The sequence below is a fragment of the Pipistrellus hanaki genome (assembly GCF_964339955.1).
Source record: "Pipistrellus hanaki genome assembly, chromosome: 12".
NCBI classification, from domain to species: domain Eukaryota; kingdom Metazoa; phylum Chordata; class Mammalia; order Chiroptera; family Vespertilionidae; genus Pipistrellus; species Pipistrellus hanaki.
The window spans coordinates 1,628,284-1,639,788 of NC_140514.1; the positions used below are offsets into that span (position 1 = coordinate 1,628,284).

Genomic DNA, 11,505 nt, shown 5'->3' on the forward strand with positions numbered 1-11,505 from the left:
CTGCTTCGGCTGATACGGAGGGAGTGGCTCTCCTTCGATGCTGGGAACACAGCTGATAGTCTCCTCACAGACCAGGGACCAGGCCACGAAGCCTGTGGCCAGTTCCTCTGCGTTAAGGACTGACCTCACTTCGTAGGGAAACTGGAGGGAACAGCACACAGTGACCGGGATCTGCCTGGTTGCCTTGGAAAATTGCAAATCAAAACGCCCTTGGGCAAGGTAGCATGGCTTTTAGCTCTCCCTCTCGCTCCTTCCATCGAAGTTGTCCAACAAGATCTCCTGATTTGCCTTTGTAATCAAATGTCTCTGACTCAGGTCCCGAGCTCTGCTGAACTGCTGGTGACTCCAGGTTAAATTCACTGATTGATACGAGAGATTTGATCAATTAAAAAAAGCCGCTGACAGCAGGATGCCAGGCTTTATGTATAATGCTTCTGTAATCTCGTTCATGCCAGCGCGTTTATATCTGCTTACATGAATATGCATTAACAAGTAGTGAGGATAGAAATAAGCCAGTCAGAGAAAGATAACTATCGCATGACCTCACTTATTTGTGGAACGTAATGAACAACATAAACCGATGAACAAAAATAGATCCAGAGACCGAGAAGCATTGAACAGACCGTCAAACCTCAGAGGGAAGGCGGGGGGTGTGGGTAAGAGATCAACCAAGGACTTGTATGCGTGCATGTGAGCCTAACCTGTGGACACGGGCATAAGGGGGTGAGGGCACGTGTTGGGGTGGTGGTGAGAGGGATAGGGAGTGGTCAATGGGGGAAGAGAAGACTCATGTAGTACTTCAAACAATAATCTTTTATTTTTTTTAAATATATTCTATTTTTTTTAATATATTCTATTGATTTTTTACAGAGAGGAAGAGAGGGATAGAGAGTTAGAAACATCGATGAGAGAGAATCATCGATTAGCTGCCTCTTGCACACCCCCTACTGGGGATGTGCCCGCAACCAAGGTACATGCCCTTGACCGGAATCGAACCCGGGACCTTCAGTCCTCAGGCAGACGCTCTATCCACTGAGCCACACCGGTTTGGGCACAATAAAGAGTCTTTTACAAAGTAATGCGGATAATTTGAATGTCAGTGGTGGTTATTTTCAGAAAATGGAGGCCCAGGTGATAGGTTACCTCCCTCTTCTACTTCTCGGTGCTCCCCCAAATCTCTGAGCAGCCCAGATTACCCTTTTAAGCAGAAAGAAACCCAAGTCATCTGAGGAATGCCAAGCGCCCTTACCGCAGTGGTGTCACCAACTATGACGCAAAGGGAAATGTAAGAAGATAGAGATGTATAAGACCAGCGGATTTACGAGGGAGGCATCAGGAGGGCCTCATTGTTCTCTTAATCTCCAGGCCTCAGGTTGATTCGGACGCTTATTTCATGAAACCGGCTTGTCAGGAAGAAAGCGTATTTGTAGGGAGAATGGTGCCCCAAGCAAGCTGCGGCCTTCCAAGCGTGTCACCCGGGCTCCGAGTGGCCGGCCGTGGTCCTGAGCGCAGAGGCAGGAGAACAGAGGCCACGGGACCCTGGCTCCCTGTCAGGTCCTGGCCCAGCCTGCAGGCTTGTGGGGACATCGCGCAGACAGGCTGGGGCCGAGGCCCGCCTTCCACCCACGGCTGAGCCTGGAGCCGCCGGTGGAGGCCGGCGGACCACGCGCACCCCTCCGCGCGTGGGGACCTGGGGTCGTGGGGTTCCCTCTGGCTCCGGGCCATCCTCCCCGGCTGGTGAATGACATTGTGGGTAATTGCAAACCGGGAGCCCCATGGTCCGTGTCCAGGGGACACCCCTCCCCTGGCCTCGCCGCCCAGCCGCGCACCGGGTTTCCCCATCCCGGTTTCAGTCCCTCCCGCGGGAGGTGTCGCAAGGCCTGACTAATGCGCGTGTCCCAGTTAGGGCGGCGCGGGCGCAGGTGCCGGGGCTCCACGGCCGATCCCAAACCCACAGCAGGATCCCAAACCCACACCAGGATCTGGGCGCAGGCTGTGCCCAAAGCGCCTCCCTCTCTCCCGGGTCCGGCCGCACCCAGTCCTGCGGGGACGTCCTGGCTGGGGAGGGGGCGCCCATTGGGAAGGCGGCAGCCGGACCTTCTCCCAACGGGCCACCCTGAGAGTAAAAAACACACAAACGGGGGAAGTCCTTCCCGGCAGCGCGGACTCCCTCCGCTCCGCGGGGAGGAGGAGGAGAAGGAGGAGTCGCCCCGTTTTCTGGTTTTGCGCGCGGCGGTGGCGGGCTGGTGAGCCGGCGCGTCCTGCGCCCCCCGGAGCCGGGCAGCCAGCCCCTCCCCGCCCGGGAGGGACCCCCGGGGGCGCCGGGCAGGGGCGCCTGGGAGGGGGAGGAGTTTCCCTGGCAACAGGGACCGTGCCCGCCCTCGGGTCCGCGCTCTGCCCAGTGTGTGCCAACCCCGGCGCCCGCGTTCGCCCCCCAGGCCAGCCTCTCGGCAGCGATCTTCCCGGGACCCTGGAGCCCTGTCCCGGGGGCGGGGGGGCGGCCGCAGCGCGGGCAGGTGTTCCTGCCCGGGAGCCCCGCCTCTGCCGCTCAGCCCGGCCATCTCCCGCCCGGCCATCTCCCGCCCGGCCATCTCCCGTCCGGTCAGCTCCCGTCCGGCCATCTCCTGGGGCTTTGCGGGTCCCGGGACCCCGTCCGACCTCCCCGCGCCCCGCCAGGTCCCGCCCCGCGGGGAGGGCTCGCGTCCCCTCTCCGCTGTCCCCGGGCGGCCGCGGCCCCCAGCCCGGCCCGGGGAGGCGGGGACCGGCCTCCAGACGCCAGGCGGGCGGGGCCTCCACGGGGATATAAGTGCGGGGCGGGGCGCCGCGCTCAGCCGCTGCCTCCGGGAGCCGGCGAGCGCCCCGCCCGTCTGCCCGGCCCGTCCGTCCGCCTGGCCCCCCGCCTGCCGCCCTCCCGCGGCTCCCGGCTCCGCTCCCGGTAAGGACGCGCGCGATCGGGGTCCTAGACGCGGGGAGAGGCGCCCGCCGCCCGCGTCCCTGCATCCCCACGGGGCGCCCTGGGCACAGCTTCCTCCGTGGGAACCGGGAGCCCAGCCGGCGCCGGGCAGGTGTCCTCTGGGGCGGCGCGCAGGGCCCGCTTGTCCCCGGGCCGCCGCCGGAGAGCGCTGCGCGGGGAGCGGGACAGGGGCGCGCGGGGCAGGAGGGCGCGCGGGGCAGGAGGGCGCGCGGGGCAGGAGGGACTGAGCTTGCCCTGAGTGCAGGGAGGTGCGTGCTGGAGAGAAAAGGCGCCCGAGGGGTCTCAGCTACACCCCGGCCGCTCCCAGCCCCCCAGAGGCGCCCCGGGGCGCGGGGAGGGAGACCGGAGCGCGGGAGGCCGGTGTGGGCGTGGGCACGTTTGAACGGGCAGCGCTAATGGGGTCCGAGGCCACTGGCCACAATCAGCCGCAGCAGGCCAGCAGGCTCCCCGCTCCGCAGGGCAGGGCAGGGAGACCTAGTTTTCGAAGCCCCTTTTCTTATTTCACCAAAAGACTTCCCTCTGAAGTCTACTCAAAGCTCTTAAAAACCATGTGTTGGTTGATGTGAGGGAGAGAGGAAGGGAGAGGGACTCAGAGGACTCTGCATCTGCCCTGGAGGGGCATCTGCCCTGAGGAGGCACCAGCCTGCAACCTGAGTGTACCCGGCGCTGCCCTGACCCAGGAGCCGCCCGGGGCCTGCGCCTGTGTTTACAGCCAGTGCCGTCTCAGGTTTGGTAAGCGAAGACTGGGGTTTGCCAGTGGCCTTGCCTCACCTCCGCCTCCACCCAGTCCTGCACCCCGAAGATGCACCGTGGCCGGGAGATGTCTTCCTGAAGGCCCCCCTCTCCCCGGCCCCGTGTACTGTCCCCCGTTTACCGTCCCCCGTTTACCACGCGGGTGGGGCCTGTCCCCGGACTGGGGGAGCGGAGGAGAGGAAGCAGGGTGTCCCTGAAAACCAGGCAGAACCCCCTCCGGACGGAGCCCCCCCGGGGCGCTTCAGGCGGAGATGAGAATGTTGCAGATCGGCTTGTGCCGATGGGTGTCCGTGGCAGATCGGCTTGTGCCGATGGGTGTCCGTGGCACTACGGGATCCGAGCTGAAGGTCGAAGGCACCGAGGATGGGGAGCAGGGAGAGGCGAGCTTCCCAGGGACGGGAGCGGCGAGGACGGGGAGACCGCTGACCTCGTCCCTCCGTCCGGCTCAGGTCAGTCACCGGATCGGAGAAGACCGGAAGCATGTCCGAGTTTTGGTTAATCTCTGCCCCCGGCGACAAGGAAAACCTGCAAGCGCTGGAGAGGTTGAACACGGTCACCTCCAAGTCCAACCTGTCCTATAACACCAAGTTCACCATCCCCGACTTGAAGGTACCGTCCCTGGAGGAGGCGGGAGGGGCCGGGCGGGGTGCAGGGGTGTCTGCTGGAAGCCGAGGGGACAGTCAGGGCAGCGGGGCCACCCTGAGGGTCAGCCGGGGTGAGGGTGGACGGGGAGCCCGGGCCCGCCTGGACCTCCCGCCATCGCCCCAGTGGGCCGTGGCACCGGGGACTGGAGCGACAGGACGGGAGAGACAGGGGAGGGTGTGGGAGCAGTGTCTTCACGCCGAGGGAGGAGCATCTTACACACTCGGCTTCTTGGGAATCGCCTTCAGTCTTCCTACTTCCTCCTCAGCATCCGGGAAGACCGACAGCGTAGCTGCCATGTTCAGGCGTGGAGCGTGTCCGCCGTGGCAGGGCCGGAAACCGGGGCCTCCAGGCTCTGCTGGAGAGGCAGGCAGGGGAGTGGAGTCCCCGGGCAGATGACAGACAGGGATCTGCCAGCAGGCGTGGCTCAGGCCAGCGTGTCAGACTCCCGGCCTGCGGGCCGCGGGCCACGTAGGTTTGGCCCGTGTTAGCCTTTGAGTTTGACACGCTTGGTCTAAGGCCGTGGTTGGCAAACCGTGGCTTGTGAGCCACAGGCGGCTCTTTGGTCCCTGGAGTGTGGCTCTCCCACAAAACACCACGGCCTGGGCGAGTCTGTGTGGAAGAAGTGGCGTTAGAAGAAGCTGAAGTTTAAAAAATGTGGCTCTCCAAAGACATGTCAGTCGTCATCCTGCTGACATTGGGATCTGTGGACGGAGGAGTTTGCCGACCACTGGTCTGAGGGCTCTTGCTCTGGAGCACAGCAAGAGATTGAAACACACGGGACAGACAAGCACAGGGACAGTTCTCACTTTACAGAGAGGGGGCCCTGAGTGCCGCTCCCCGAGGTGGTGGGCTTCCGGGGGGCGGGGGAGCCGTGTTGCGAGCACTGGAGCGACGCGCTGCCCGAACTCTGCCACGCACACCGGTCCCAGCCTCAGGCGCCCGTCCCACGGGGCTGCACCCTCAGCTGCCAGAGCTGTTGGTGATGTTCTACTTTAAAAAAAAAAAAAAAAAAAATTCAGAGAGGAAGGGGGAGGGAGAGATAGAAACATCCATGATGAGAGAGAATCATGGATCGGCTGCCTCCTGCACGCCCCCTACTGGGGATGGAGCCCACAACCCGGGCCTGTGCCCTGACGGAGAATCGAACCGTGACCTCCTGGTTCCTAGGTCGACGCTCAATCACGGAGCCATGTGGGCCGGGCTGTGCTTTTACCTGTGTTTATCTAGCGGCATATGGGGGTCAGGCACCTCAAACATATTGCCTCAAATCTTTGCAAGTCCCACCCTAGACGGGCCCGAGGAAGGGGGGCTGGGGCGGTGGGAGGCAGCCCCAGGGTCTGAGCCCATGCCGCGCTGGCTTTCCGAACCTGCCCCTGTCCGTCCAGGGACGGCTGCTGTGCTTTCCGCCCCACCAGCGTTCCCTCTGGGCGAGGCTGCAGGGAACAGGGAGGAAGACAGACAGGACCCGCCCGAAGCTACTTAAAATCAAGTTTCTTGAAAAGAAGCCACTTCTCCCCCTAACTGGCTTGGCACAATGGATAGAGCGTCGGCCTGTGAACTGAAGGGTACCAGTTCACAGGGTCAAGGGCATGGACCCGGGTTGTGGGCACATCCCAGTAGGAGGTGTGCAAGAGGCAGCTGATCGATGTTTCTCTCTCACCGATGTTTCTGACTCTCTATCCCTCTCTCTTCCTCTCTGTAAAAATCAATAAAATATATGTTTTTTTTAAAAAGAAAAAGAAGCTGCTTCTTGTATCAGAGATATCCAGGCATCACAGTTTTTTCGGTTTTTGTGGGTTTTTTTAAATCCTCACTGAGGATATTTTCCCACTGATTTTGGGAAGAGTGCGAGAGAGAGGGAAAGACAGAGAGAAACACATCAATGGGTGGCCTCCTGCACACGCCTGGCCAGAGCCCGGGCCAGGGAGGAGCCTGCAACCGAAGTACGTGCCCCTGACCGGAATCGAACCCGGGGCCCTTCCGTCCGCAGGCCAACGCTCTATCCTCTGAGCAGCCGGCCAGGGCTCCCAGCTACTATTTAACGTCCGAAGGGCGGCTGCTAACGGGACCTCAGAGGTTTTCCTTCGGATTCTGCAGACAGACCTGCGATGGGATTTCGGCCTCGGCGGGCCTCCCCGCGGAGAGGCAGGCTGTGGAGTCATCTGAGCAGCACGAGGCTCCCATGAGGGAGGGAGGGAGGGGCGCTGCCCGCAGAGGGGAGCAGAGGGAGGGGCGGCGGACGCACTGGGAGAAGGGGCTTGTGGAAGGAGCATTTCTCAACCTGCTTTCTGGTCTGTCTGTCCCGGACTTGGGGGAAACCTGTGACCAGCAGGCCACCTCCTAGTCACGTCTTCCTGTGGCAGAAACGTGGCCATGGACCCCCCTGGCAAAAAGAAATGGAAAAACACTTTTGAAAATCCACCGATTCCCCTTAAGAGCTCTTCCCAGGTTCCAGTTTGGCTACTGACCAAGGTCAGTGGTCGGAAAACCACTGCTCGCAAGCCACAGGCCCCTTAAGTGAGTCTCTTCCACAAAATACCGTGGCCTGGGCGAGTCTATGTGGAAGAAGTGGCGTTAGAAGTTTAAGTTTAAAAAATGTGGCCCTCCGAAGACATGCCAGTCGTTGTGCTGTTGCTGCGTGGCTCTGTGGACGGAGGAGTTTGCTGACCGCTGGCCAAGGACACTAACGGCAGGCAGAGGCCCCTCTCCCGGCCCGGCTGACTGCCCTCTGCCCCCCCAGGTGGGGACCTTGGACTCCCTGGTCGGCCTCTCGGACGAGCTGGGGAAACTCGATGCCTTTGCTGAAAGGTAAGCGGCCTCTTATTTACTGCAAACGGCGAGGGCGGCCACTGTTGTCAGGAGACACAGGCTCTGGCTCCGCCGGGCCCAGCCCGCCCAGACCGGGTCCTGGAGTCACGAGAACAGTGTAGGGGGGAGGGAAGGGGTGGGGAGGAAGGAGAGGGGTAGGGGGGGAGGAGAGGGGTAGGGGGGGAGGGAGAGGGGTAGGGGGGGAGGGAGAGGGGTAGGGGGGGAGGGAGAGGGGTACGGGGGGGGAGGGAGAAGGGAACAGGGGGGGAGGAGAGGGGTAGGGGGGGAGAGAGGGGTTCGGGGGGAGAGAGGGGTTCGGGGGGAGAGAGGGGTTCGGGGGGAAAGGAGAGAGGTGGGGGGGGGCGGCCCCCTGAGGGCGCTGGCGGACAGCGGCAGGCAGGGCCCCGGTTCCCTGCGGGAGGCGGCTTCTGTTGAGGACGGCCTTCAGCACGGAGGACAGAGGCGGTGGCGCAGGTGCTGGCGCCGCAGGAGAGAGGGGGGCCGGGCCCCGGCCGTGCAGGGCTTTGCCGGGCTGTGGTGCAGTAACATGTGTGCGTGGTGAAGCAGTCAGCAGCCCCGCGGAGAGCTACCCGGCAAGAACCGCTCCCCTCCGCCTGTTCCTCCGTTCCCGTCCCCTCGCCCTTGTTCCCCTTTGAGGGCGCGGCGTGGCTATGCTTCCTAGGAGAGCCTCCCGGAGACGGCCGGCACACATGTACACGCACACACGCACACACGCACACGTACACACATGCACATGCACAAACACACGTACACACATGCACATGAGCACACGCATGTGCGCTCGTGCACACGCACACAGTAGTGTATGCTCCACAGTGGTTTCATACGCGTGGTGGCACACATCCTGCACCTCGTGGGCACCTGATCATGTGCTTAGAGACGGTCCCTAAGGGCACGTTCTCCCTCCTGGGGATCGCCGGGACTAGACGTGGCGTTGGTTTACTGGCTTTTCCCCATGGGTGGACACTCAGGTGTCCTAGTCTCTCGCTGCACAGACAATCTGGGAGGCCTGTTCTCGTGCACACGTGGAAGTGAGATGCTGGGAAATGGTACAGGTCTGTCCACAGGACCCTCCGAGAAGCTGTCAACACTCCTGCTCACAGGGCATGAGGATGCTATAGTCTGAGCATCATTCGCCGTCTAGGAACACTTTTACCACCTGGTACAAAACCACGGAAAGTATGTACGGACCCCAGAAAAGCATGAAAAAGAAAACGCAAACCACCCATAATTGTTATATCTGCAGCGTGTACACCCATTTTTTCCTACACACAAGTCTTATTTTTTAAATATATTTTTGATTTCTGAGATGGAGGGAGAGAGGTACAGGGAGAGGGAGAGGGAGAGGGAGAGGGAGAGGGAGAGGGAGAGGGAGAGGGAGAGAGAGAGAGAGAGAGAGAGAGAGAGAGACAGAGAGAGAGAGAGGAGCATAATGATGAGAGAATCATGGATCAGTTGCCTCCTGCAGAGACTGAGCCCCAAACCCAGGCAGGTGCCTTGACTGGGAACTGAACCTTGGTCTCCTGGTTCATAGGTCAATGTTCAACCATTGAGCAACACCAACCGGCTGGGCCACATACATATCATTGACACATACATGGATTCACACGCACCCACCTATTAATAAAGGTGACATCACTTCATGCATATTCTGTAACTTGCTTTTCATATCTTGTTCTCAGGATCTCACCCTTAACTATTGCACTGAAATATTATGCCGTGTGAATTTGCCATCACTTACTAGGTGGTTTTAGAATAATAACCCCTTGTTCTGGTGAAGATGAGAATCTGTTGTTTAACAAGTGATTTTTAAAAAATATATATATATATATTTTAATGATTTTGTACAGAGAGGAAGGGAGAGAGATAGAGAGTTAGAAACATCGATGAGAGAGAGTCATCGATCAGCTGCCTCTTGCACACCCCCTACTGGGGATATGCCCGCAACCAAGGTACATGCCCTTGACCAGAATCGAACCCGGGACCCTTCAGTCCCCAAGCCGACGCTCTATCCATTGAGCCAAACCGGTTTTGGCAACAAGTGATTTTAAAAAAAATTCAGATGGGCCCTGGCTGGGTGGCTCACTGGTTGGAGCATCTGCCAGGGCAACGACAGATGTCAGGGTTGATTCCTGGGCAGGGACATCTGCCTGGGTTTCGGGTTCGTTTTCTGCCCCCTCCCCCGCCCCCCCCCCCCGGTCTCTCTCTCACATCCATGCTTCTCTCCTTCTCCCTCTCTCCCTCCCTTCTACTCCCTCTGAGGAGCAATGGGGAAATGTCCTTGGGCCCTGGCCAGTTTGGCTCAGTGGATAGAGCATTGGCCTGCGGACTGAAGAGTCCCAGGTTCGATTCCAGTCGGGGGCACATGCCCAGGTTGCAGGCTCAATCCCCAGGAGGCAGACGATCGATGATTCTCTCTCATTATTGATATTTCTCTCCCTCTCTCTCTCTCTCTCTCTCTCTCTCTCTCTCTCTCTCTCCCTCCCTCCCTCCCTCCCTCCCTCTCTGAAATAAATAAAAACATATTTTTTTAAAGTGAAGGGGACTAAAATCAAACCCCCAGGACATTATCAAATCCCAGGACATGCTCTGTGACCAGTTAACATTCAGGAACAAGTGGCTTGACCCCTAAGCATCAGCTCCTTGTCTGGGCCGCTCTGCCCCCCAGGCGGGCGCCTGACAGCTGCCCCGGTGGCCAGCCCCCGGCCCGGGCTGCCACTGCCCGCGGCTCCTGGCCCCACGGGCCACGGCAGGAGGCTGTGCGGCCAGGCGGGCGCTGGCTCCTGGGCCTTGCTGCAGGCCTGGCTGCAGGAATGACTGCTCCTCGGCATTTCCTCTTTCCGGGCCTCTCCGGGCCTCTCCCTGTCACCTACTTTCTTCCCTAGCGCAAGCCGTGCCCTCTCTGAGCCACCAAACCCTCTCGCCCTGGAAGTCTGTGACCCTTGCAGTACTGTTACTTCCACCTTCGTGTTGTTGTTGTTGTTTAAGGAGGCATGCGTGCTGTGTTCTCTACCTGTTGGTTGTGCAAGTTGCTTGGGATGGTGGGACAGCACCTGTGTAAGGAATGACATGAGGTGTGGGAGCAAGCCAAGCTGAGCTGCAATTGGGAAACACAGGGGACCCCTAGGAACTCAATGGTGGGCCTTTTGTTTTTATCATTTGTTTATTTATTTAGTGTGTGTGTGTGTGTGTGTGTGTGTGTGAGTTGTTTTCTGTTTTGCTTTGTTTTGTTTTTTCAAACAAACAGGCTAGGCGTGGTAAGGATGAAAATCCGTGTATTGTTTTACTTGAGGATATATAATCTCACAAGCCTACCTATAGGGGGGGGGGAAGGTGTGGTTGGTTTGAGACCTCATAATTCTTTTTTAAAATTTTTTTTATTTCAGAGAGGAAGGGAGAGGGAGAGAGACAGAAACATCCATGATGAGAGAAAATCCTGGATCGGCTGCCTCCTGCACGCCCCCTATGGGAGATCAAGCCCACAACCCAGGCCTGTGCCCTGACCGGGACTTGAACCGTTACCTCCTGGCTCCTGGGCTGATGCTCACCCCCTGGGCCCCACCGGCCGGGTGAGGCCCCCCCCATTCTTATTCCTGGCGTTTACCGAGTCCAGGGCGCAGGGCGCAGGGCCCGGGGTGAACCCTGAGGCGGGTGAAAGAACGAGGCCCCAGACCGGTTTCCGGAATGCCCTCCCCATGCTCCGAGCAGCACCGTGTTGTGGGTAACAAACGCTGGCGGTGGGGCCGCAGCCGGGCCCGCCGCCGCCCGGCCAGCGCAGGCAGAGGCAGAGGCGGCTCAGGTACTGTTTCCTCCTCCTTCCATTATTCATTCACGGCGGCCGTGTTTTTCCGTGCCGGGAGGCGGCTCGCTTACTGGCGGGGCCCCTGCGTTTTGTGTTTATGTCCCCATTCTGCCTGGTCCACGGACTCGGTGCTGACACGGCTGCTCTCGACCCTGAGAAACCAAACCATCTCACCTTTTAAAAAGCTCCCCCCCTTTTTTTCTTTCAACGTTTGAGCCGTTCCCGGCACCGCAGCCGGGGTCGCCGAGCCGGTGGAAATACCACGTTTCCCAGGCGCCCTTCCCCTCTTTAAAAATCCGTAAATATATCTGATATGTGTATTTTAATATATCTTATTGATTTTTCACAGAGAGGAAGGGAGAGGGATAGAGAGCCAAAAACGTCGATGAGAGAGAAACATCGATCAGCTGCCTCCTGCACACGCCCTACTGGGGATGTGCCTGCAACCAAGGTACATGCCCCTGACCGGAATCGAACCCGGGACCCTTCAGTCCGCAGGCCA

At 59.7% G+C, this 11,505-nt stretch overlaps 1 protein-coding gene across 2 annotated transcripts in view; it reads left to right on the forward strand.

Annotated features, from left to right (window-relative positions):
- The first annotated feature begins 2,818 nt into the window (after nucleotides 1-2,818).
- ATP6V1C2 (ATPase H+ transporting V1 subunit C2) overlaps nucleotides 2,819-11,505 on the forward strand; it is a 26,013-nt gene continuing 17,326 nt past the window's right edge. For both annotated transcript variants that reach the window (XM_084900096.1, XM_084900097.1), the window contains exons 1-3: nucleotides 2,819-2,935; nucleotides 4,177-4,336; nucleotides 7,113-7,180. In XM_084900096.1, coding sequence (XP_084756222.1) covers nucleotides 4,208-4,336; nucleotides 7,113-7,180 — 197 coding nt within the window. In that variant the 5' untranslated portion in view covers nucleotides 2,819-2,935; nucleotides 4,177-4,207. The remainder of the gene's footprint in view (nucleotides 2,936-4,176; nucleotides 4,337-7,112; nucleotides 7,181-11,505) is intronic.